The sequence below is a fragment of the Gopherus flavomarginatus genome, chromosome 3, assembly GCF_025201925.1.
Source record: "Gopherus flavomarginatus isolate rGopFla2 chromosome 3, rGopFla2.mat.asm, whole genome shotgun sequence".
Taxonomy (NCBI): Eukaryota; Metazoa; Chordata; order Testudines; family Testudinidae; genus Gopherus; species Gopherus flavomarginatus.
This window is the reverse complement of record NC_066619.1, coordinates 266,045,416-266,073,110: the sequence shown is the minus strand read 5'-3', so window position 1 is coordinate 266,073,110 and position 27,695 is coordinate 266,045,416. Positions and strand designations below refer to the sequence as shown.

General features: G+C 40.0%; 1 protein-coding gene and 1 long non-coding RNA gene across 9 annotated transcripts in view; one reads left to right on the top strand and one right to left on the bottom strand.

Annotated features, from left to right (window-relative positions):
• The window catches only part of HTT (huntingtin), a 232,497-nt gene that overhangs the window by 3,595 nt on the left and 201,207 nt on the right, over window positions 1–27,695 (top strand). For 7 of the 8 annotated variants that reach the window (XR_007773556.1, XR_007773557.1, XM_050947253.1 and 4 more), the window contains exons 2-7: window positions 9,151–9,234; window positions 12,282–12,402; window positions 14,174–14,233; window positions 17,718–17,797; window positions 20,148–20,286; window positions 20,593–20,734. Coding sequence is in view for 6 of the 8 variants with exons in the window: in XM_050947253.1 (XP_050803210.1) it covers window positions 9,151–9,234; window positions 12,282–12,402; window positions 14,174–14,233; window positions 17,718–17,797; window positions 20,148–20,286; window positions 20,593–20,734 (626 nt within the window). In the remaining 2 variants the exon portion in view is untranslated. Of the gene's footprint in view, window positions 1–9,150; window positions 9,235–9,355; window positions 9,510–12,281; window positions 12,403–14,173; window positions 14,234–17,717; window positions 17,798–20,147; window positions 20,287–20,592; window positions 20,735–27,695 lie in introns of those variants that run through there. The other variant, XM_050947254.1, reaches the window with a different exon arrangement.
• Window positions 6,349–7,211, bottom strand: LOC127048404 (uncharacterized). The gene is made up of 2 exons (XR_007773649.1): window positions 6,839–7,211; window positions 6,349–6,558 (listed from the first exon to the last, which is right to left on the bottom strand). It is a non-coding gene; the product is annotated as an uncharacterized LOC127048404 (long non-coding RNA).

The following is a 27,695-nucleotide window of genomic DNA, read 5'->3' as shown; positions in this document are numbered from 1 at the left end:
GTGACATAGCATTATCCTTTGTCATGCTGTAGATGTTGATAATAAAAGTAGTCACATCCAAGAGAAAGTTCTGATCTAAGAGATAAAAGTTCATGCGGGAGAACATATCTTGGAATTTTTTCTCCATATTTCTCAAACGCATTTGATAATATTTAAGGAAAACAAAAAATGCTAGCTGTTTTAAAGTTATTCATTCCTCCATACCAGTTCCTCCTAGTTCTCAGCATCACAATTCCTTAGTAAACAAGATTATGCACAGTGATGCTTGTCATCAAAACTCAGGTTCCCAGAAAAGTAGTTCTTTAATAGAGATTCATCTTAAACATCACACACAGCTGTATTAGAAAATATTAAGTTAGTGATGAAGAAAAGGTTGGCAACTGGAAATGGCCCATGTTTTACATTGTTAGATTACCCAAATGGTAGCTAGTGAAGTGTTTGCATCCTTCTAAAAATCTGAGCATAAACCAAAATAAAGTATGTCATTCTTTTCAGGAAGATTGAGTTTGTTCCATTTTTACCTCAACTCATTGATTGTAGATTTTTATAGTGGATTGACTTTCACAGAGATGGGATTACCCTATGCCAGTTCAACTGACTTTGAAGACATGCTGAGTCTTGGTGGGGGTTGGAGTGTCTTTGGTTTAATAATGAAAATTACAAAGGTAGCCAAATTCAGCAACTTAATTGGCATACTTTATATCTAGTGAGTCTACATGCATGTCCAAATGTAACTTGATACAGTAAATTGCACTCTTCCTCTGTGTCAGTACTGAACATTGCCTTCTATAGTGCTAAAAGGCACTGTGCTGCTGGAGATGCTTGGTAAAAATTTTCAAAAGTACCTAAGTGGTTTAGTAGTTTGATTTAAGAGCTTGTTGACTTTAATTGGGCTTAGACTCTAAGTTACACAGATTCTGAGTATTTTAACCTGCTGTTTTAAAGGTGATGTGAAATGGAGATTCTGACATTGGTCATTAAAGGTCCTATGACACTTTTCCAAGAGTTACTGGTGTTTACTCATGGTCCTTTTGGCCAAATTTCAACTTGGTTGCCCATTCTGCCTACTGCGTAATTTGACCATGACATTTTTCATTATTTTTGTCTTGAACTGTTATTATGCAGCATTGATGTTAGCTCTTAAACTGCTGCTTTTCTTTCCGTGTGTGGTTGCATTTAAGTGTGTGTGTTGGTGGTGGGCTTGAAACAATTCATGTAAATTTGTAAGATATTTTAGCATTCTTAAGAATGTAAGGTGCTTTCAAAATAAGATTTTATTATTAATCCTCTTCTTTGTTCACTCTTTCTTCAAAAAAACCCCAAAATCTTGGGTTGAGATGAAATATGAGGAACTTTATCCCAAAAGGGAAGTTTTTGAGAAATATGAAAACAGTGAATTAACTATTTCAGCCTATGTTTGTGAAAAATTGAATGTCACTAACTGGCAAGAAATAGGTAGCTGAAATTTGTGTGTCACTGAAGAAACTCATTGTTGCAAATTTGGTTAGAGACATACTGTCAACGTTAAAATCTTGCCAGGGTAAAAGTAGTTTTTAGGTGCTGTCTGCTTCTACCAATTTTTGTCATTTTTCATTCACACCTTCTCTTCTTCGAAATTTATTCCTCTTCACTGCTGTGTGAAAGTTGTGTGGAAAGAAGAAGGGAAATTATATGGGGATTAACTAATTGACGATACACAAAGTGCTTTGTTTACTTTTTGCATTTAACAGCAACAATTTTTTTCTAATCTAGTTCTAGCAATCTTTAGAGTTGCTTTTAAATCAGTAGGCTAAATGTTTTCTGATTTTTTTTTTTTTAATTGGTGTCCCTTTAGAATAGTGATAATTACATGCAACTTGCCTCTTTTTGCTTCTGTCAAATAAGTATTTAACTTAATGTCAAACTTTTGTACTTTTACCTATTGGGGATTAATATGAACCCATATGCAAATATCCCCCATGCATCCCCTTTCCCCAACAAAGGGGTGGCATTAGGGCTCCCACAGAAAACCTGACTTTGAATTTCCTGACCTGAGTATCTAAAATCTCAACATAACGATTGCATCAGTATAGTTCAGGGGTTCTCAAACTGGGGGTTGGGACCTCTCACGAGGTCACGAGGTTATTGCATGGGGGGTCGTGAGCTGTCAGCCTCCACCCTAAACCCTGCTTTGCCTCCAGCATTTATAATGGTGTTAAATATATAAAAAATATTTTTAACTTGTTTGCACTCTGAGGCTTGCTATGTGAAAGGTACGAAAGTTTGAGAACCACTGGCATAGCTTATTACATTTAATATAGTTTCTCTTTCTCAATGAGGGATTCAACTGTTGTATTAGGATTTATTTCAGTACATCTTAGTGGCGAGGCAATTACAGCTTTATGCAAAAAGACAAATTAGTATTCTGAAAGTGAGAGCTTACTGTTTGTGTGTGTTTTATCTTTTAGCCTTGTTTGTGATCTGTATGAAAATCTACCAACATCATATAATTGGATGAGGAAGTAAGATGAATCTGGCTTTTTGGACTACAATTTCCTAGAATTTTTCTCATTGGTAGTCTGTGCTTTCTCATTTTGATCGTGTCGTACTGACCTGCAAAAATTGAAATGTACTTCATTTTATACATCTATGGATCTGTTTCACTGAGACTTTCTATCTATCCTTGCTTTCCACATGCTTAATCAACCAATTTAATTTTGCCTGATTTTTTTGTAATTTGCTCAAACAGTTGTGTAATGTATGATTAGTGCAGCTAGTTTATAAACGAGGTGCAGAAACCTAGCAAGTCAGTGCAGCATACTAGATAGAAACACTGCACTGAGAGAGTTAGGGACTCTGGGTTACAATTTTGACTCTGCAGCTAACTTTTTGTGGGACCTTGTTTCCCTTACCGCTCCTTGTCTGTCTTGTCTCTTTATCTTGTAAACTGTTTGGGGCAGGGACTGTCTCTACCTTTGTACAGTGCCTAGTACAATAGGGGTCTCAATCTTGGTAGGGGCCTTTAGATGCAAGTAATTTTAAATAATAATTATTAAAAAATACAATCATTATTTGCATACAGACTCTAAGGTGGTGGAAAAGCTCTATTTTACTACAGAAAGAACAGGAGTACTTGTGGCACCTTTGAGACTAACACTCATAGGACCCCTAACCATAGGGCGAGAATCCCATCCTTAGGAATCCTAAACCTAAGGCTGGGAATCATACCCAGGAGAACCCTAGCCCCGTGTCCCCTAACCATGGGAGCACTGTCTCTACGGCTGGGAATCCTAACCCTAGGGAGGGGAGCCCTATTCATAGGAATCCTAACCCTAGGGCTGGGAGCCCTAGCCTATGGGAACCCTAATCCTAGCCCCAAGTTCCCTATCCACAGGAACGCTAACCCTAGGGCGGGGAGCTGTACCATAGGAAGCCTAACCCTGGGCCCAAGTCCCCTTCCCCTAGGAACCCCAATTGTAGGGTAGGGAGCTCTACCCCTAAGATCTCTAACCCTACACCAAATCTACTACCCATAGGAACCCTAACCCTGGGATGGGGAGACCTACCCCTAGGAACTTTAAACCTAGCCTCAAGTCCCCACCCCAGGAAACCTAACCCTAGTCCCCCCCAGATCCCCTACCCTTTGGAACCCTAGCCCTAGCCTGAAGTCCCCTAAGCATAGGAACCCTAACCCAAAGGTGGGAATCCCTGTCCTTAGGAACCCTAACCCTAGCTCCACCTCCCCTACCCATATGAACCCTAACTCTGGGGGGGGCGGGTGCCTGCCCCATAGGTACCCTAATCCTACAGGAGGGAGGCCTAGGAATCCTAACCCGAAGTCCCCAACCCATAGGAACTCTAACTCAGGGGTCAGGGGGATACCTACCCATAGGTATCCTAACCCTAGGGTGGTGAGTCCTGCCCACAGGAACGCTAGCCCTAGCCCCAAGTCCCTTACCCATGGGAACCCTATCCCTAGGGCGGGGAGCTCTATCCATAGGTACCCCTAACCCAGGGTGGGGAGCCCTAACCGTAGGAACTCCTACCTTAGCCCCAAGTCCCCTATCCATAGGAACCCTATCCCTAGGGCTGGGATCCCTACCCTTAGATACCGTAACCCTAGCCCCAGGTGCACAGACTGTTGGAACTCTAACCCTAGGGCAAAAAGTTATACCTATAGGAACTGTAAACCTAGTCTTAAGTTGGCTAACCCTAGGGCAGGGTGGATTTGATTTCTTAAACCATGATTTAAATCACTAGTCAGGAAGACTCAATTTAATCATGGATTTCTACATAAAAGTACATTCTTGTTGGTTGTTATAAACTTAATACATGTTCTTCACAACTCAAAGATAGATATAGGTTTCATTTTTAGAAGGTACACACTATACCTTTTTAAAGTGATTTATTTTGAAAACTTTTCACATTAGTTTTACAGCTATACCAGAAAATGAATGAATGTTTGGTTATTTCATTTACCAAAAGTAATTTAAACAGATATTTATGAAGTCATTGGGAGATGAACTATTTCTAATTCAACAAGTTAATCATTAATATTTGGAGGATTTAAATTGTTTTATTTAACTAAAACAACAATTTATGTAGTCTGGATTTTTTTCTTCAACAGCAAACATATATTTTTAACAAAACAAGTATATTTTTTGAATTTAGTTAAACATTCAAGTTTTTTAAAATCAGGTTTGTTTTTGTTAAAATTATTTTTAACTAAAATACCCCTCTACCTCGATATAACACAAATTCGGATATAACGTGGTAAAGCAGTGCTCCGGGGGTGTGTGGCTGTGCACTCCAGTGGATCAAAGCAAGTTCGATATAACGTGGTTTCACCTATAATGTGATAAGATTTTTTGGCTCCTGAGGACAGCGTTATATCGAGGTAGAGGTGTAGTTCAATGAAATTTAAAAAAAAACAAACAAAAATTAAATCAACTATGCCAGCCAGATCAACATGAGAAACTTAAAATATTGGCTTTTGCAGCTAACTCAGTCATATTCACCTTCATTTTTCTGTTTGTTCATAATCTGGAAAAGAAAAACAAGCTTTCCTGCTTTTTTCAGGTCCCAAATGATTTCTCAATTTGGAATGAATTAGTCCAAAGGAAGAAAATATTCTTTCTACACCGCTAGAAGATTATCACTTCAACAGTCTCTGAATCCAAGTGACTTCCACCGGTTCACTGATGTATTTGCTGATGATGTTTTAAAGAAAGTCACATTTCTTGAATGGTTTACCCTTAGCTCTGAAGTTTATTATAGTTGGCTTTATGGAGGGATGATTGCGGGATGTCCATGTCATAGCCAGCTCCTCTTCAGCAATTAAGGTTTGACCCTGGTACCGAGTATTGAGAGTATTTGCAAGAAAATGAGCTGGAGATAGTGCTTGTCCCGTTTGTTTTTTTTAATGCTTGTAATTTAACTCTGTCATTGCATATTTCTCTTTTTAAGATCTCACTCAGTTCCTTCCAAATTTCAACAGCGTCAGCAATAAAAGAGCTATTTCCCTGCATTTTGTTCAAGGCAACAGAAATAAGGTTCAGGGTACTCAGCATGTGTTCAACATTTCTCTTAAGCCCAATGTTGAGCACTTTGGCTGTAACGGTGCCATCTATTTTTTTCACGATTTTGTTCACAAGCTGTCGTCAGATTAGGCCAATTCTTGATATAGTGCTCAAAACAGTCCACTCGTGACTTCCATCGCACATCTTGTGGGAGAGTTAGCTTGGTTCCTCCCACTTTTTTCAGAGCGGCTGCTGCAAAGTGGTTGTTATGGAAGTATTTTGCAATTTCAACAACATTAGCCTTTATTTCTGGAACGCTGAAGTCTTTGGCTCGGAGGTGCATCAAATGACCACTGCAACCATATGTTATTAGCTTGGGACGCTCTTCACTCTCTCCTAAATTTCTTCTCATCTTGGATACATTTACAGCATTGTCTGTGACCAAGCTGTGTACTAGACATTTTGAATTTTTTTCCACAGTTTGTTATAGCTTTTACTGCTACTTGTAAGTATTCTGCTGTGTGTGCGTTTCCTGATGTATCAGTTGTTTCCGTAAGGAGTATATTCCCTTCTTTTGTTGTCACACAAGCACATACAACAGGATCACTGTGGACATTGCTCCATCCATCAAGACTCAGGTTAACACTTTCACCCTCTAGACCTTTTTCACGCTGCTCAATTTCTCTTTCATACACTTTATCCAGCAATTTGCCTGCAACATCTGCTCTGTTGGGTGCGCTGTATCCTGGTCTTAATGACTAAACCATGTTAATCAAGTGTGGGTTCTCAGTCATACAGAAAGTAGAGTTTGTTGCATAAACAAACCAGGCAATTTTTTTCATCAACTATCTCTCTTTGTAATATGCTAGTTCTTATCACAAACTTATCTATGGTGGTTTCTGGATGGAGTTTTTTTTTCTTTTTGCTGCTGTGATATTCTGTGACATATATGATGTGACTGAAACACTATCATTGGCACATAACTCTGAAACTATAGAAAAAGATGGTGATCGTGAAGGTGGATAGTCTTCAGAATCCTGTATGTTGAGGATGGATTCTCCTAAACGAAATAAGTCAATGCAGTTATTTAATTATCACCACCACACTGCTCATTGAGTATTACTCATTGTATTCACTGACACTCAGTACTATTTTAAAGGTGAAATTGTAAAAGGAAGATCTGCCTATTTCAGCTATTTGTTTTTTAATCACAACTGCGTCTAAAATGATAGTACCATTGAGTAACAACTATATTTTTTGCTCAAACATGAGAATTCAAGAATAGTCCAGAAGGAAGACAGGCAGTCCTTTAGAAAGAAGTATGAAATAAAAAAGTTTACCAATCTGAAGATCCTGCATGTTCAGACATGTTTCTTTCATCACCTTCAGTGCAGCTTCCACCTGAGAAGGAACACTTCTCATGATGTTGTTTCAGTTAGGCAACCAGGCCTTGCATTTCTTTGTTGCACTGTTTGCATTTTGCATGCATGCCTGTCTTACCCACAGGTGGAGGAACTTCATTAAAATATTCCCAAACTGGGTCTCTCTTACAGCCTGCTGCTATTATAGGTTTTCCCTCCTAGTGGGAGAATGGTATGGTAGATCTCAAATCAATGAAGGCTTCACTCAGAAAGACCTCAAGACTTCTGGAATATACTGCTCAAACAGTTTCACTTTTGTTTCTACTGCCTGTCCCTCCCTTCTCACATTTATCTCTAGACTTCTCCTTGTCCAGATCTGTTCCACCCCCAACAATCTTCTTTTCATTTAGCTTTTTGAAACTTTGCACTTTTAGAGAGAAGTAAGGGTTTGACTCTGTGTACACAAATTTGCAAAGGGACAATAGGGTTGAGGTCTGTTATTTCTCACCTCCATGTATTATTGATTTATTCAAAAACATTTTTGCTGTTAACAAGCATGTTATCTCTGGAGACGCAAATCCACAGTTTGAGAACTGAAAAACTAGGTATCTCTGACGGTATCTTCTAGACTGACCACTGAGTCCCATTGGGTAGATAGAAAGATAAAATAATCTATACAGAAGCACCTGGAACCCCTGAGATTGGGTCCCTAATCCATGAACTATTGGAACTCATTTACAAAACTTTTCTTAAAACATTACATGAATATATTGTTTCATACTATAGAATTAGAATTTATAATCCCTATTCTATGATGAGCTCTCTTTGAGCTATAATATAGCTTAATTAAAACTATTTTTAGATAGGTTTTTTTCCTCAAAAAGCATTTTATCAAAAAAATCCAAGTTTTTTAATTGATTTTTGTCCATCCTGCCGTAGGGCAGGAACTGTACCCTTAGGAACCCTAAGCCTAGGTCCAAGTCCCCAGCCCATAGGTATCTTAACCTTAGGGCAGGGAGACCTACCCATAGGAACCCTAACCATAGGGTGGGAATTCCTACCCTTAGAAACCCTAACCCTAGGCCCACCTCCCCTACCCATATGAGCCCTAACTCTAAGGCAGGGTGCAATCCCCTTAGGTACCCTAACCCTAGGGCTGGGAGCCGTAGCCCTAGGAACTCTAACCCTAGCCTGACGTCCCCTACACATAGGAATCCTAACCCTGAAGTGGGCACTGTACCCACAGGAACCCTAGCCCAAAGTTCCGTACACATAGGAATACAAGCTGTAGCCCCAAGTCCTCTACCCGTAGGAATCGAAACCGTAGGGCTGGGAGCCCTATTTATAGGAACCCTAAACCTAGGCCAAAGTCCACTACTCATTGCAACCCTAAATCTAGGGCAGGAAGCTCTACTTATAGGAACCCTAACTCTAGCCCCAGGTCCTCTAACCATAGGAACCCTAACCCTAGGGCCAGGAGTCATACCTGTAAGAACCTTAATCCTAACCCCAAGTCCCCTACTCATAGGAACCCTAACCCAAAGGTTTAAATTATCTCTTAGAATGTTTGTGCAGCACCATGGGCTCTTGATACTGGTTGGGCTTTTTATGTACTATCACAGTAGAAAAAAGTAATTAAAGCAGTACTGTGCCTCAGTTTCTTATAATCCGGAAGTACCAGTATGGTACAATGACTTCTATCTCCTTCAGGTATAATCTGGTTGATTTTAATACCACTTATGGGCTTCATAGGGAGTTCTGATCCGCTTTCTTTGGCTTGAATGGATGCCAGCTGTGATACAGGTCTGTAAGAGTGCTATGTTTTAAAACAGAGCTAAATTGAGGATAAGGTGTCCTAAGGCTACTGAACGACAAAACTTTTGTCTTTCAGAGGTATTAAACCCCTCCCACCTGAAAGATTTGCCGATGACAAACGCCAGTGTGAACAGCGCTTTGTCGGCAGGAGTGCTCGCCTGCCGACAACGCAAATGCTGCTCATTGGGGGGTGAATGTTTTTTGTTGGCAGGAGAGACGATGAACAGTGGCTACACAGTGCGACTTTTAGCAGCATGGATGTAGCGATGCAGCCATGTTGCTAAAAGTTGTGTAGTGTAGACATTACCTTATTCGTTTAGGCTGCGTTGGCTAATAAAATAGCTGATTGTGTATCTGTCAGTCCTGAATTACAGTAAGGAATACAATATTTAAGTTGTCATACCACACAAACTAACAGTGATTGGTTTGACATGTTATTTGGATTTATTCAAAGTACGTTCTTTTCTTAATTTTAGAAAGAAAGAACTTTCAACTACCAAGAAAGATCGAGTGAACCACTGCCTAACAATATGTGAAAACATAGTTGCTCAGTCTCTAAGGTAATAAAACTCTTTCTGAACTCATTTTATTAATGTTGGTAAAGTTACTCTGGAGTTTTTTATGGTTTTCATATTTTAATCAAACTTTAATTCTAAATATTGAACATACTCTTTTAAACAGGACATTCAAAGGCTTGAAAAATTTACCAGACTCACTCTCTGGAGGACCAAACTCATTATCCAAAGGTTGTTATGAGACCTTGCTATAACTGAGGTCCAGGAGAAATACCCTGGTGAAAACCCCAGTCCTCCAGTTTTCTTCAGCTACTGGGAAGGTGCTGAAATTTCTACCTGAAGTTAGTCACCAGATTCTGCTTGGGAGCTTAATCTTTCATATCGGCCTTTGTTTGGTTTACTTATCATTTGAATCTGTTCCTGTATAGGTGCATGCATGCAGAAATTACATCTCTTTTCTCTCCTTCAGGGCCTCCTGGCCTTGCAAGAGCTACACTTTCCCCCTATTATACTCCTCCCCCCAACTTCCATCCTTTGTGTCATTCTCCCAGTAAACTTCTGTGTCTGTCTCAGCTGCATCTCATGGCATTCTCAAGGAACAGTGTGAAAGTGACATGGTTCTTGACAGTTTCATTGTTTCCCAGGGACTTCTTTATAGCAATATTTACGTAAGTTGTAAGCTGTTTTGAGAATATGCTATCTTTTATTGTATGTGTGGTCCTAGCACGATGACCCCTGATTGGGGCCTGAAGCCTTTCCACAATGTAAGTATTATTAATAATATAATAGTATAGGAATTAACAAGGTCTTTTTCATTCAGTTGTTGTTTGGCAAGGGTAAGAGAATAGTAGAGGCACTGGAACTGTATATGTGCAGACTCAAAAGAAAACACTGCTTGAGTTTACTTTTGTTTCCCTTTTAGTGACTTCATTTTTTAAAATGAAAGCTTAAGCGCTGCAGAAATTGGCTTAGAGCCCACGCTCATCAGGCCCTTTTTAAGTTGTCTCACATTGGACATCCAAAATTAGTAGTTGCTCTGAAAAATCTTGGCCCAAATATATATACTTGTTTACTATTTGTTTACTCTTTGTATTTCTCTAAGATCAGAGTGAAACTGTATTTTGAACCAGATCCGTCATTTGGTTCCAGTGACAGGATTTGGGTCTCAGTTTGTAGTTGATGTTGGCAAAAGTGCAGGCAAAGTAAACTCCTTGGGGCAAGGATGGTTTTTTTTTTTTTTGGTTTTTTTTTTTCTGGTTGTACAGCACCTAACGCAGTAGGAACCTGGTGCATAACTAGGACTCACTCATAGGTGCTACGGTGGTAACATCCATGACAGTCTTTTCAGTGACTTTATAAACCTGGTGCATAACCAGGGCTCATAGGTACTATAGTAATAACATCCATGACAATCTTTTCAGTGACTTTAAAAAAAAGTTCCATGTAAATGTTTTTGTTCACATTTAATTATTTTAGTAATTTGGTCCTACACTATTTGATATGGTATGTTATACAGCAGGGGTAGGCAACCTATGGCATGCGTGCCGATTTTCTGTGGCACTCACACTGCCTGGGTCCTGGCCACCCGTCCAGGGGACTCTGCATTTTAATTTAATTTTAAATGAAGCTTCTTAAACATTTAAAAAAACCTTATTTACTTTACATACAACAAGAATTTAGTTATATATTATAGACTTATAGAAAGAGACCTTCTAAAAACGTTAAAATGTATTACTGGCACGCAAAGCCTTAAATTAGAGTGAATAAGTGAAGACTCGGCACAGCACTTCTGAAAAGTTGCCGACGCCTGTTATACAGTAAGGTGAAATAAGTTTTATTTTTGAAACAATATCTTGTAAAAAAAAATATAAATATAAATATATATATATTATTGATCAAAAGTATAGTTTCATCTTTAAGGATTACATTTTAAATGAGAGTTTGGCAAATACATAACTTCTGTGTTATTTTTACCGTGCATTTCTGTTACTTACAAACTTGGGCTAAAATTGTCTACTACATGTTAATGTTCATTTAATAATTTAATATAGAAGGCAGCATTTAGTATATTAACTTTAAATGCTATATAGATTTTCTTTGAATTACCATATTTCTTTGCCCTTCTGACTACTTCAACTTGATATGTTGTCTTCCCTGAGAAAGGTGCGGGTTAATCCTAGCTGTTGCTAAACATTTGACAAATCCCAAAGGAAGTATTTTTTGCTTATATGAGACTCATCTGCAAGTCCTTTTTGCCATAATATTTGAGCAGCTCACAATCTTTTTTGTTTTTTTCTAATGTGGTTATTCTTACAACACTTCTGTGAGGTAGAGAAGTACTTTTAGCCCCATTTTACAAATGGGGAGCTGAGACTTGAGTGTCTTACCCCAGTTATACAGGCAGTCTGTGGTGGAGCATGGAAAAGAACCAGGTCTGACATGTCCTAGGCAAATGCCCTTGATCAGTGAACTATCCTTCCTCTCACATGGGGGTGGGGGGTGGGGGGGGAAGTTTTGCTTGTCCCAGGTAATCTGTGTTGTATTTTGCAAGGCTGCTTTAAAGAGATTAGAGTCTCATGGAGGAACGCTCTCTGGATTCTAAATAGTCTGTCTTTGCAATTTAAGAGTGAGCTTTGAAATCAATATGCTGGTTTTTGGGACCTAGACCAAGTGCTGTGATTTGTCGTTTTTACTGATTTCAGTAAGAGCAGTTAACACACACTTCTGAGGTAATGGGTGACTCTGGTGCAAGGACTGCCTCTTCTGAGCTGCCTTGCTTTAATATATTGTTTGCAAGATACAGGGTCATCCTGGGGCGAAAAGAGGGTGGGTGACAACTCCAGTGGTATATAAATAATATAATGCTATATTGACCACTCTTACATTCAGAATATTGGGCACGGGAAATTCAATTCAGTTGTAAGAGGACAACATTTGTAATAACATTATTTTATTTCCAAACCGTGTCAATAAGAAAAGTGAAAACTATAAATATGGACTCCAGTCTTCAGCCTATCTATCTTCAAAAACAATAACATTCATTTAACTTTCCATAGTGTACTTTTTAACATGCTAACTTTTTTTAAATTTAGGAATTCTCCGGAATTTCAGAAACTGCTGGGTATTGCTATGGAACTCTTTCTTCTCTGTAGTGATGATGCAGAGTCTGATGTCAGGATGGTTGCTGATGAATGTCTCAATAAAGTTATAAAAGTAAGACTTATGTAATATATGTATTTTTATCAGGGTTGTCCTTTTTTAAATATGTTGTTCTCTGTGAAGATAAATTGATATTATTCATTTCATCATCTGTTTCCCTGATTCTTGACCATTTCTCTTAACACATTGAGAGCTCAAGTACACTTGCTAACCTTGACATGCATCCGACAAAGTCTGTATTCACCCACGAAAGCTCATGCTCCAATACATCTGTTAGTCTATAAGGTGCCACAAGATTCTGCTGCTTTTGCTAACCTTACTTATCCACCAAGGTCAACACGTTCCTTAAGAACAAAAGCATATAAGAGACTTTCTGATATACTGTTGGCAGTGTTTCTTTACTTTTATCCTTTCAGGCCAAAAGGTTTCCAACAGTGAGGGTAGTTAAGCTCTGTAATAGGCTGCCAGGGAAGGTTGTGGATTCCCCATCATTGGACAATTTAAGAACAGGTTCAACAAACACCTTTCAGGAATGATCTAGGTATATTTGATCCTGCTTCAGTGCAGGGGGTTGGACTTTGACCTCTCAAGGTCCCTTCTAGCCCTATATGTCTGTGATTCTGTGAAAGTGATGAAAAGCTGAACTTCTGAGGAGGGAGAGGGTCTGCAGAGGAGAGGGTTGTAACTTGGTCCCCAAGACAACAGGAGATACCAAGGCTAAGCTGGACCTACTGCTTGAAAGAAATACTAAGCTTAGCTAAGATGATATATGTTTAGGTTTTTGTTGTGTTGCCTTTTCCTCTGTTGTGTCGTATGGGTTGGTAAATGTTACTTGATTTTGAATAAACTGTTCTGTGACTGCATTCTTCTCCTGGTCTAGACTCCCAGAGGAAAGTCTAAGCATGGGCTATAACCTAGCTAGTCCTGCTAAGGCTACAGTGGCAAATGAATACTGTAATTTGATGACCCAGTCAGAGTGGGGGTGAATCATGGGATTCCACCATGAGAGAGGTGTAGATGTTGGCCTGTAACTTGGGAAGAATTGCAATAGAGAGATTGAGTGGAGGGTCAAAGGTACAGCTCACTCTGTAACCTTAACAGCTATTAATTGGAATTTTTTTGTTGTTATTGTAATAAACTAAAAATAAGTCATTTATCATGAGCCTTGTTATAATGGGTTTATAAACAATTATGATTTTGAAATGAATATATGGGTAAAACAAATTTAGAATTGGTGCCTCATAATATGTAATCTTTAATGGCAATGCCTTCAAGAATTAAGTTTTAATTTGTCTTACACCTTGCAAAATCAGCCTGCTTCAGATAGCTAGTATTGGATTTGATCCTGTAAGCTGCTAAATACTGTAGATTTCCATCTAAATTGATGAAAGTTGAAGCAACTCATCACTTTGTAGAACAAGGCTGCTGGCATTTCCTTCAGATACTTGTCTTCAATAGCAAACATCCATCACCACTGTATGTAAGCACTTACTAGATAAATTAGGTTTTCATGACAAGGGAACTAGTAGACTTGGAGTCTTCTACTCTTTTCCCTTCCTTTGTATTAGAGACTCTGTGATAAATATTCCCCCTCCCCCCCCCCTTCTTCTTCCTTCCCTCTTCCTTTTGGCTGTGGTAAAAAGCTTTCTCAAAGAGGAGTCTTGCAGCATCTAACACTTACTCCTTTCCCTGCTCCTCCCCTATAAAAGAGCATCTGGTCAGATTGCCTCGTATTTTCAGAAGGTGTTCCAGTACAAGTGTAGCATTGTTAGTTGAAAATCACATTGTGCTGTGGTACAATAAACTCTGTTTCATTTTGTTATAGGCTTTGATGGATTCCAACCTTCCTAGGTTACAGTTGGAACTCTATAAAGAAATTAAAAAGGTGAGTGTAGTTCTTTCCTTTTATCTATTTGGGCATGTCTGATATTTAATAATTTTAAATATTTTGTTAGATTAATGTTATGTATTGATCTGTGAAGTGGTTTTTTTTAAAAACTGTAAATTTCTTTTTGATTAAATTGACATTTAAATTGAGCTGCTGCAAGAGCTATATTTATTGATTTCTTTTTAATGTATATTTGTTTGTGAGAATGTGTGGATGTCAAACAAAAATGTCCCTTGCTAACAGCTGCTCAGGTGACGTGCACCTCCATATAGCTTGGCAAACCTCTTTCTTTCCACTGAAGGCCACACTTTTATTATATGTGCAAGCTAGTGGTACTTCTGTAGCAGGTGCCTGTAAGAAGAAGAAATTAAACAAATGTTAAATGCCGAACATTGTATCTCTGGGTGACTGCTTACTGCACCTGTGAAGACATACGCATGAAGAGACTATATAGCCTGACCAGTGTTGTCATTAATCAATCCTAACACATTCTTAATGCTTTTAATGTATTTCTTATGAGAGGCAAGGGAAATATTACTCACTAGAATAGTGTTCGGGGAAGATAGAAGTTCTATTCAGGACTCCAGCAGCTCTTCTCTGCTGAAGATTAAAACACTCTGTGGAACCCCATGCAAGTCTCTCATTATTTGCCATGTTATATGTAGGTGCTCTTGCATCTTGATCAGAACTATGAGTAAAATATAAACCCTATTACTTTCATTATTTTTAAAAAATAGCCAACAACTTCAGACATTCCTTCTAAAGCAGAGGTTCTCAAACTGGGAGTCGGGACCCCTCAGGGGATCGTGAGGTCATTACATGGGGGGTCACGACCTGTCAACCTCCACCCCAAACCTCTCTTGCCTGCAGAATTTATAATGGTGTTAAATTAAACACCTTTTTTAATATATTTATTAGGGGGGTTGCACTCAGAGGCTTGCAATGTGAAAGGGGTTGCCAGTAAAAAAAGTTTGAGACTCGCAGTTCTAAGTGGTAGGAGAAGCTCACAGTTTGAAAGGATTTTACATGTATTGAGAGGTTGTGCTAACTGTTCCACTCTCCTCCTAACCTGGGCTATTAATGACTTGTGAATATTAATCTTGTCTATATGGACAGATTATAGAGATACAAAAAGAGACAGAAAAAAATGTGTTTAAACTGAAGTTTTAAACACTCATCTGTTTTTCGAGTGTATGCAGCCATGTATTACGCTTGCGTGCTTGTTGCACTGGAGCTGGAGAATTTTGACTAGCAGTACCCATGTGTGCACGCACTCACTTCTCAGGGCCATAGCTCTCTTCCCTCCCCCCCCCCCGGCTATATGAGATAATAATAATAATAATTGGAGATATACCAATCTCCTAGAACTGAAAGGAACCTTGATAGGTCATCAAGTCCAGCCCCCTGCCTTCATTAGCAGGACCAATTTTTGCCCCAGATCCCTATGTGGCCCCCTCAATGACTGAACTCACAGCCCTGGGTTTAGCAGGCCAATGCTCAAACCACTGAGGTATCCCTCCCCCAAGGATGTCTAGCCACGTCTAGTTTTCTATCTGAACAGGACTAAACTGTTTCAAAAATTGCCCTGCCTGTTTGTGTAAGATGCAGTTTGTATGACGGGGTAAGTGGTTTTTTCACAGATGATCTCCAAATGGATATTGTCCTGTATCAAGACTGGATATGAAATAGCTTTGGCTATGCCTCCTTAATAGATGCGAGATCATTCTACAAGAGCTTGAGGAATGTTAATAGGATTCCTCAGTGACATCTCAGTACTGTACATTTGCAGGGCAGCTATGTGTTCATCCATATATTTACAAACCATTACTGCGTCTTCCAGGGTGGATACAAGCTTTCGTAGGCAGTCCTGCAATCCTTGTTTAGTTAGACTCCAAGCCCCGCCTCCTGGGGTGGGTATTGCTTGTGAGTCACCTAAGTGGAATACACTACTTAATGTAACTGTAGTTTTTTGAGAGGCTATATAGGTGGGTATTTCATGACCCACCCTCCATCCCTTCTGCATCGGGTATTGTCTCTGGGTGTTTGGTGCGAAGGAACTTAAGGGGTTCAGGTCAATATAGCCAGAGGAGCGGCTGTGGCCATGAAGTGTGAGCACAACTGCTCTTTGGGCACGGCCAGGCAAAGTTATCTGGCCGGCATGCTGAGCATGCACACATCTAAGTGGAATGCATGTTTGCATCACACCTTGAAGAACCACAGTTACAGTAAGTTACCATTTCTTACAATGCTTTTAGACTCCAATTGCTATTTGGCAAAGGATTCAACTTCCACTTCTAAAAAATAGATCAGATTTAAAGCAATATGTTCCCTTTATGCTGAGTCACAAGAAGTCCTGTCTAGCAGGGGCCTGTCTGCTTAAAAAAAAAGAAAAAGCACATGGTACTTTCCCTGTTTTTCCATTGCTTGGTTCAGGACAATAGCCCAAATTCTAAGGAGTACATAGTTTGGATTTCAGGTGAAGTTTTTACTACAGTTTTTTACAAGGTTAAGTATAATCTTGTTTCTTCGATACCACCATGATAAGCAGCTTGTATATAGACAGGAAGAATTCACACATGAGAAACCAATTCAAGAATCCCTCAGTTCAGTCTTTAATCTCTTTGGTTTCTAACATTATGGGATTCGCATGCAGTTGATATTCTTGAAAGCACTTGGTATTAATGACCTGCTGAAGAAGAGTATGAAACATCTACACATTTCAAGATGCATATGATGACTGTAGTGTCTCATATCATTAATTTAACATTGCTAGAGAGTGAATTTTTTTCCACCGTGTTCAAAATGACTTCAAAAGCTCTCCTATTTGTGTTTCCTGTGAGTTTACTGTTTTGAACCAATTCTGTTATGGATGAGGACCATACTTCTAGTTAAGGTTTTTGTTTTTTATTTTTAAAAAAAGCAAACACCTCTCTCTCTCCAGCAACATGCACATTGCAGGCTTAAATCTTAAATTGAAATGGGCCAGCCATCTTGGGCTGTGGAGTGAAGCCTGAATTTATGACTCTTGACCAGAAACTATTAGATGTTGGCATTTTATCATTCTGCGTTATGCTGTGAGATGCAGGATGGAGAGCAGGAACAATCTGCTGTTACCTGTGGCTGGACACAGCCTTATCGCTGAAGTTGATCTCGGCAGACACATTCACTTTCTCTTGCATATGACTACCTTCTCTGGTCCCTGTTTTTGACCACTTGATAAAACTCCAGGAAGAGACTAAAAAATTGAGCTTTTTGAACACATTTTTATGTACCTTTTCAGCCAGGAGAGCGTTTAGGCTGTCCTTTGTTTTTAATGTCACTTCCTGTCTGGAAGCCGTATTAGGATTTACAAGCATGAGGTGTTAGGGAATTGAATCTCTTCTGTAGTTAAAATTCATATACAGTCAAAATCACTTTATCCAGTTTTAAAGGATGTTTGTGAGTGCTGATCTGTAACAAATTATACATTCAATCTATCTAGAATGGTGCTTCTCGAAGCCTACGTGCTGCAGTTTGGAGGTTTGCTGAGCTTGCCCATCTGGTTCGACCTCAGAAGTGCAGGTAGGTGACTCACATTTTTGGTATGCGCAAGTGCTATTTATCTACCATACAAAAACATGAAACTGAAAAAGTAAATAGATCATCACTGGTGGCAGTGCTGCTTCATAATCCAAACTGAGATGTTAATTTAATAAAGCTGTTGGGGATTCAGTGGGATTCCCGTATGGTCCTTTGAAATTCCACATGTTGCGCATAATTCAGTGGTATAAATTTAGCTGTATTTTTACCAAAGGATAGAATTTTGATGTAATTTCTTGACCTCTCTCATCCCCCCCCAAGCCTTATTGTGTTTCACTACATTAAATGTGTTAACTGAAAAAAAATCTAGACAAATTAGCATCACACAAAATACTTCATACTTGCATAGCGCTGTGCATCTGATCTCAAAGAACTTTACAAAAATGATAATCCCTGGTTTCTAGATGAGGAATCTAAGTCACAGATATGAAATAATTACTTGCCTGAGGTTACCTAGCCACATATGGCAGATTTAAAAACTGGACCCGAGTCTCCTGACTTCCTGTCTTTCTGTAACTACTAGACCACACTGCTTCCCATTCTTATCTTGTGAATTTCTTTCTATAGTTATTTCTGTTAACTATTTATTATTGTGTAACCCAAAGATCCCGTTAATGATTGGGGACTGCAGCAATAATTGGGGCTTAGTAGGTCTACCCTAGTTGTGAGCTTAATTGTGGGAAAGTGGAGGGAAGCTTTTGAAATAGTCCGGTCTCTATAATAACAAATATTGATGGGAAAAGATAACAAATCCAACTCAGTCTGTTAAATAAAATTGTTTTACAAAATTTGTAAAGGTGAAAAACACTGACTTAATCTAAACAAAAAAGTCTTTCAGATATAATTCAAGGATTCTGGTGAGATCATATCTGGCAAACAAAAAGTGTGTGGGACTGGAAATTAATGGGCCAAAACTGTTGTGTTGGAAATTAGGCCTAATTGGTGGACATGTTAATGAAAGGATGGGTTATTACACCCATCTCTTCCTTTTGGGGTCCTTAAACAAAGGGACTTTGGGAGGAAGATTTGGTGCAAGCGAATATTGCCTGGCAGAGATAAGGGGAGGGCGCGAGCTTCATCATTCTGGCTGCCACCGCCACCATTTTCTGGGACCCCTGGGATCCACCATGGCACTGTTGGGCCTTCAGTGTCCTGATCCTAAAAGATGCCCTGACTACACTGGGTCAGATTACACGGCCACCTCCATTGGCTCTGATTAAATCCCAAACACCATCAGAGATCTGAGACTTTGTCACGCCTCTTGTGTGTCTTTTTCTTCCCAACTGTATTTCTTTCTCTTCGCTATCCCTCTTCTTTTGCATTCTGTATAAGAATCTGGCTTACCCAGATAGACTGCATATTTTACAACACTGTTGTAAGCCTGTGACCAAAAAGACAAGCAATGCCTAAACAGCCCAATGCTGGTAAAAGTTTGCCAGGTCTCAAAGTAATTAATAAAATGGTGTGTTTGTGCATGTGTTTCTCCAGCAGTGAGGTAGCTAGTAAAAGTGAACACCACAGATGGAAGCAGTAGTATTTTTCTATCTCTGCTGGGTTTTTTTCTCTTCCCTTTTGTGTGCATTTGTCTTGTTTTGTCTTAAAAGCAAACAAACAAAAAACAGGACTTGACTTTAACAACAGCTCCAGCCCATTGCAACTAACTTAGCCTCTTTATTCCGGAAAGGACAGTTATTGCCATCTTTTATACTATCGAAAGACTGTAAAAAAAGGTTTGTTCCTATAAAAACTCTGTACAGCTAAAGAGAAAGGGAACAAAGGTTATGGTTAAAACGGAAGCCTTATTTAACACTTTACATTTCAAATGCTTTAACTGTTTGTTTCTCTTTCTTTTCTGTATCTTTTAATAAAATGTTAACAAAAAAATTAATGGAGTGTTTGCCATGGTACTAAGGAGGCAGAGGTTTCTGTATACTAATAACTGAAGCTTGTTTGAAACTATTTAATGTTGGACAGTGACAGTTATAGTAACACCTTTTAACACTTTGATCGGATATCGTCCATTGAAATTAATACAACAGGCCGCATTGTGTTTTGCTCTGTACAAACCCTCATGAAGACAATAGTCCCTGCCCCAAAATTGTAGTTCAGTGTTGTGTACTCTTTGTAACGTCTTCCACTTCTAATCATCATAGTGGTGTATATGTTGTATTGCTGATATATTGTATCTTTATGTATGTGAATATAATACTGTTGTACAGCACTCCGAGCTTTGATGGGGGCTGTATTAGAAAGAATGTCTCAAATGCTTATGATTAGATAATATATAAAATATTATTGACCAAAAGAATTCTTATTCCTGTGCTATAACTAGGCCATACTTAGTCAACCTATTGCCCTGTCTAACGCGAATAAGTAAGCGGCCTGAAGAATCGGTACAAGAGACAGTGGCTGCAGCAATACCAAAAATCATGGCAGCATTTGGCAACTTTGCAAATGACAATGAAATCAAGGTACACCTGTTTTAAACTATTAAGCAACATTTTTATTACACATGAGAACATAGTTAATCAACCATTAGAACCATTAATCAGATGTTACAGACAGCAGTGTAACGGCTACCAGATTTGAATTATTAAAACATGTATTATTTATATTTTCCTCCACCCTTTGGATTATTTATAGGAAATTTTTTAAATCAAAATAACTTTTTGGGTGGATGGAGGGGAAGAATTTTCTTGTTTTGCTTACTGACTTCTGCCTGTCTTTAAGTAACTTTTATGATTTTTTTTTTTTTTTTTAATTTTTGTAACTTTTAGGTTTTATTGAAGGCTTTCATTGCTAATCTTAAATCCAGTTCTCCTACCATCCGTCGAACAGCAGCTGGATCAGCAGTGAGCATCTGTCAACACTCACGAAGAACACAATATTTTTATACCTGGTTACTGAATGTGCTTTTAGGTAAGATTCAGGAAACTGCTCTTACATCCTCAAGGCATGAGTAATATTGGAAAAAACAGAATTGGCAAATATAAAATTAAACCGTTATAGTAATTCCTATGTTAGGTAGCTTTGCTTGCCAACTTCTAACCTGCATGTTAGGTGTCACCAGTGCTTGCTCTGTGGGTACGCAGATGTCTTCTAGGGGCTACATCAACTCATTTAGACAGTTACCTAGTTTTACAACAGGCTACCTATAAAGCACTAATGAAGTCAGTACAAACTAAAATTTCATACAGACAATGACTTGTTTATACTGTGCTCTATATACTATGCACTGAAATGCAAGTACAATATTTATATTCTAATCAATTTACTTTATAATTATGTGATAAAATGAGAAATTAAGCAATTTTTCAGTACTAGTATGCTTTGACACTTCTTATATTTCTATTTCTGATTTTGTAAGCAGGTAGTTTTCAGTACGCAAGACAAATGAAACTCCTGAAAGGGGTACAGTAATCTTGAAAGGTTGAGAACCACTGCTTTATGATATTGTGGCACATTTAATCAACATAATGAAAAAATTAAGTATGGCCCATTTTTGCCTTTTGTCAGGGGGACTTTTACAGATATATAATAATATAATGCCATATTTCTGTGGTACTCGACACCTCTTCCCAAATCAGATAAATGCTATATCAGAACTTTGGATAGATAATCTAGAAGCATAGATTAATGAAAAAGCATAGTCCACAAAATAAAATGAGAGAGCATTGTGACTTAAAACGTGTATATAATGAAAAAAGAAAAGTTGGAATAATCCAGTAAATCAGAACTCCCAGTGTGCTTGAAGGATCAACAGTTTCATTAGTCTGTCAACTGTGAAAATGTCCTTCTAATTCTAGTTCTGTTAATGGAATAAGCATGTGGATTTATTGCTAAAAGAAAAAAAATACAATTATTTCATTGCCAAATCTTAAATTTTTTATCAAAAGAGTTAAAAAAAACAAAAACAAACTGAAGTCAAATCAATGTTACGATTATTTTAGTGTTTAGGCTTGGCAAGATGGACACTGCCCAGGGCAGGTGTCAAGTGACTATTACTTAATGTTGAAAGATAATAGGCAAAGAAGGGGAGCTTGCAGTTGGGGCATTGGGAGGGGTCGTTTTGGGATCTGAGAAGGCTTACAAACCGTGTGTGAAACCACGGTTGTGTGCAGTAGGGTTTTGTCTTTGGTGTGAAGGGTCTTGGTTCTTTCCCCTGAGGATATCTGTTTGACTTTCTAATTGCTTCTCTTTGTGGATACCTACATTTTCTGGAGTATCCTTCATGTCCATTTTTCCTTCTTTAAAAGCCAGCCTTGAAGATCCTCTTGGCCATCCCTGCTTTAAGGGCACTTCTTTACCTTTCTATCCTTGAAGAACTAAGTCTTGAGTTAATAAAATGCTTCCACAATTTTAGATACGTGGATTTTTTACTCTCTTCTAAAAATTAGAAGGCATTCTGTGGCTGCCCCCACCCGTAACATGACATTGTGTAGTTACTTTAGAAGCGGTACTTTGAGCAGAGACTTTGAGGTCCCCGGTACTGTCCATCAGTAAGCATTGAGGAGGGCAAGTCAGGGTCTGCTACAGGAAGAGTCCCTCTACAGTACTGACCTTTTTCTAATTGGGGTCATCAGTTCCACGCCAGTGCCTGGGCTGTTGAGACTGATGTCTGCTATGGTACTGACTACTTCATTCAGCAACAGAAGCACCAGGAAAATCTCGGCAGCAATGATGCTGGAGGCCTGTGTCGTGCCACAAGATGTACTCTTGGCACTGGACTCACTGATGGTATCAGAGTGAAGCCGGCCGATACCAATGTGGATCCTTAGGCCATGGCTACGGACTTAACTCAGAGTTGTGATGAACTCTTGATATGGGGCAGGGCTGGATCATCAGAGCATCCAGCACTTGCTTGACCCGTGCACTCTAGGGGTAAACCTAGCATATCATTCCTTATAGTGGTATGTCTCTGGAGAGAAGCTCTTGAACCTCAGAACCATCCTCCTTGGAGTATGAGAGAGGCTCTTCTGCTCCTTGAAAAGGAGGCACTCCCCTTCTCCTTCATGAAGGGAGTTCAAGCAGCAAAGAGTCCTGTGGCACCTTGTAAACTAACAGACGTATTGGAGCATGAGCTTTCGTGGGTGAATACCCACTTCATGCATCTGACAAAGTGGGTATTCACCCACGAAAGCACATGCTCCAATACGTCTGTTAGTCTATAAGGTGCCACAGGACTCTTTGCTTCTTTTACAGATCCAGACTAATGCGGCTACCCTTCTGATACTTGACAAGGGAGTTCAGTTATTATCCACTAAATGTTTAGAGACAAAGACTCTTGCTTCTGTCATGGCTCCTGGAACCCGTGGGGCATGCCTCCCACTTCCGGATCCTCTCAAGGTCATCACCAGATCTCCTAGCAGAGGACATGCAAGGGCCCATGAGGAGGCCCAGGAGGTTATTGTTGGTACCACAGAAGACTCTCAGGCCTGCAGGCATTGGAACCTCCACCCATTGCGCTACAGGAGGATCGGCCTCAGTCTCCTCTGCAGTCATCCTCCTCATCACCAAGTGAGACTTTTGTACTCTGGGATTCCTAACCTGTCCAAAATGACTGTAAGACTTACCGTGATCCTTTTAAGGAGAGTAGCTACCTCTTGATATTCCTCTTGAGGTGGTCCAAGATAATTCTTGCAGGCTGGTAGACATTCGAGTTTGGCAGAGCCTTCTGCCTATCAGCAAGGCCAGACTAAATCTGCAAAATCCTTGTGGCAACTGTCACCCTCTGCCTTCAACAGCCAAGAGAACCAAGAAAAGATGTCCCTTCTCAAGGCTATGAATGTTTTTATAACTATCCTTCCTTAGTTGTCACAGCAGCAAATGAAAGAGTGCCATCAGGGTAAACCCTTTTCTACCCCAAAGGACAAGAATACAAAGAAATTAGGCTTTTTGGTAGAAAAATCTATTCCACATCTGGTCTTCAATTTTGTATAGTTAACTAACAAACCTTGTTGGCCAGATATGACCTCTTCCTCTGGGACAGTAAGCTGAAGATCTCAGACAAGTTGCCAGAGGATGCCATACACTGCCAGACAAGGGGAAGCTGTTGGCTCACAGCTCTCTGCAAGCATCGTTAGGTGGGGCAGATTTGGTGGCCAGGTCCCTGGAATCTGCAGTATCTATGCACAGGTGTAGATGGCTTCAGTCCTTTGGTCTATCACAGGAGCCCAGCAGACGATCTAGGATCTCCCTTTTGAGGGTCCTTATGCTGTTCTTGCAGAAGACTAATGAGACACTCCACATTCTCCAAGATTTGAGGGCCATGTTGTAATCATTGGGAATTTTTTTGCTTTTTCCTAAAAGAAAACAATTCCGCCAGCAGAGATCCCTTCCTTTCCCATTGAGGCAGCCTGACCAATCTAGAAAACAGAGTCAAAAACACAGGAGAAGACCACTTCCTCGTCAGTTTTCTTCTTCGGCAGGTTCTTCAAGATAGTTGGGAAATCCGTAGACGTCTGTTTGACTATCTTGTCGAGGACAGAGTACCAGATCACAATGTACCAGATTTCTCCCTCCTCATTTTTTTCCAATAGGTTTTCTCACTTCCTGTATGCTTGGTCCCATCTTACTACAGACCAATGGGTCCAAAGTACTGTGGAACAGGACACACACTGCAGTTTGTCTGTCCCCCTCTTTTAATCCCCTTTCCCATCTGTCTTCAGGGACCACTCTCGTGAGGATGTCCTTCTCCAAGAAGTGCAGTCTCTTCTCCATTTGAGAACTATAAAAGAGGTTCACTCTCTCCACCTAGTGAAGGGTTTCTGTTCATGTTATATCTGATTCCAAAGAGAAGATGAGGTCTCTTACCCTTCCTAGACTTGCAACATTTGAATTAATATATAAAGAAAATAAGGTTTCACATGATCACTCTGGCCTCTGTCATCTCCTCCAAGGATCCAGGCAACTGGTACTCTGCTCTTGACATGAAGGATGCATATTTTCATGTCGCTATTCATCAAACCCATAGAAGATTCCTAAGATTTCTGGTCAGCAACATTATCAGTTTATGGTCCTATCCTTCAGGGTGTCTGTGTGTCTGCAAAATGCATGGTGGCCATAGCTCAGGGATTTTCAGACTAGGAGTCAGGACCCCTTAGGGCATTGCAGGGTTATTACATGGGGGATCACAAGCTGTCAACCTCCACCCCAAACCCCACTTTGCCTCCAGCATTTATAATAGTGTTAAATATATAAAAAATGTTTTTAGTTTATAAGGGGTGTTGCATTCAGAGGCTTGCTACGTGAAAGGGGTCACCAGTAAAAATGTTTTGAGCCACTGCCATAGCTGCATTCCTAATGAAAGCAGGGATGCAAATATTTCCGTCCCTGGACAATTGGCTGATATGAGGTCTATCCAAGCTCCAAACAGAAGTCATTCTATTCTATATCTGTCCCTTTTCAGTGTTCTGGATCTGTTGATCAATGAGGACAAATCAGTATAAATAAATAAGAGAATAAAATGTATAGGGATGATTCTGAATTGTATAATAGCCAGGGTATTTCTGCCTGAAGCCAGATTCCAGACAGTGTTAAACATTTCCATAGTTCTGAAAGACCATCCACTTACAACATTAAGAAATTTCCCCAGACTACAGGGACACATGGCCTCCTGCATGTGTGTGATTCGGCATGCCAGGCTTTGTCTCAAAAAGTTGCAGGGCTGGTTCAAGTTGGTTTACTCCTCCCTCGTGACCCGTTGGACATGCCGATTCAAGTACTGGCCTCACTGGACTGGTGGTGAATGGATCTGGCCAACGTATATAATGGGAATTTCCTTCACCCTCCTTTAACCATATTGACTCTGGTTACAGATACTTCCTCTGTAGGTTGTGGAGCTCACCTAGTAAACCTACCAACTCAAACTGTGTGTTCTCAGCAAGATCTGACCCTCCACATAAACATAAAGGAATTGTGGGATATTCATCTGGCTTGTAGATCCTCTCCCTTCATGTGAAGGAGAAAAGATCAACAAGTCCTCACGGACAACGCTGTGGCAGTATTCTATGTGAATGGGCAAGGAGGTTTCAGATCAGATTGCCTCTGTAAAGAGGCGATATAGCTAAGAGTTTTGTATTGCCAATGCAATACACCTCAGCCTCTTGGGAGTTCAGTAAGTAGATTGTTCAACAGAGCTCACAAGCAGTCTCTCAAGCTGGATATGGTGAGATTAATTTTTCAAACCTGAGAGGTCTCACACATCAACCTATTTGCTACTCTTCCTAACAGAATGTAGTAGGTTTGTTGTTGCAGGGTAGCGCACAGTCAGGGATCTCTGACAGATGCTTTCCTACAGTCTTGGAATGGCAATGTAATGTATACCTGCCTTCCCATTCTGCTTCTTCCCAGGGTGTTGCTCAAGCAGGATCATGCTCATATGATCCTCATAGCCCTGGTGTGGCCACGCCAGCATTGGTTCTCCAGTTTCCTGAGTCTCTTGGCAGGGCTTCTTTGGTACTACCTTCAGAACTGGACTTGATCTCCCATGATCCCAACCTACTACATCCCAACCTGGCTGCTCTCCATCTCACGCCCTGGATGCTCCATGTTCAGTGCCTCAGGAAACAGAGTGTTTCAGGAAATGTACAAAAAATTCTCTAGAATATCAGAAAGCTACCTACTAGATATACTTACCTGTTAAAGTGAAAATGATTATCCTTATGGTCAAAACAGAAGGGTGTTTTGCCAATCCTAGCTTCTCTCAACATATTTTGGATTACTTGTTCTACCAAAACCACAAGCTGCCAGGTAAACCCTAATGGAACTATCTTTGCTTTCCCCCTCCAATTGTGGGCTGCTTGGTATTTTCTGGTCCGATGTCAGATTCTTAAGTGTCTGGACAGGTTATATCCCCATGTCATAGATCACTTTCCTCTCTGGCTCTTAAATCTGGTGCCAGAAAGTGAGATGGGATTGCCCTTTGAACTGGTTGCTGCCTGCTCTTTGCTGCATCTCTCCAAGGAAGTAGCATTTTTGATAGCTGTTCCCTCTGCGAGAGGAGTCTGGAGTTATGAGTATTGGGAGCTGATCCTCCTTATGTTTTGTATATATTTGTGTCTGTGCCTCAAATTCCTGACAAAGGTAGTATCAAAATTCCACCTCAGACAGGGCATATTATTACCAGTGTTCATAAAGAGGAGGAGAGGCTCCATACCTTGGATGTAGAAGGGCCATTGCCTTTTACTTGGACAGGACTAGATCTTTTATGTTGTCATTCCAGCTGTTCATCACAGTTGCAGACAGGATGAAAAGTCTTCCAGTCTCAATGTAGAAGATTTCATCCAGGATTTTTATCCTGCATATGCCTATGCTATCAATATACCTCCCCTAGCCAGGTGGTAGCTGTGCAAGGTGTCATGCAGCTTGCACAGCTTTTTTGTGGATGTGAACGGGGCTCAAATACTCATCCCAGACATTTTGCAGAGCTGCAGCTTGGTCCTTGGTATATACTTCTACTACTTACTATGCTGTATCTTAGCTTTCCAGAGATATAGCAAGTTTGGACAAATAGCTCTTCAGTCCTTGTTCAGGTAGATTCTGAATCCCACCTCCAGTTTGAACTGCTTGTGATTCACCTGAAGTGGAATGGACATGTGCAATCACTTGAAGAAAAAATGGTTACTAACCTTTTCTGTAACTGTTGTTCTTAAAGATGTTTCACATGTCCATTCCATGGTCTGCTCTCCTTCCTCTGTATGGAATCTGGTACTAAGAAACTGAGCGGGGTCTGGTATAACTCTGACCTTTATACCATGGTGCAGCAGCACAAGACAGCAGATGCTGCCTGTGCTGCCCCCAGGGTACCACCAAGGCAGGACCGGCGCTAGGGGTTTGAGCGCCCTAGGCACATGGCCATTTCGCCACCCCACGCGCTGGT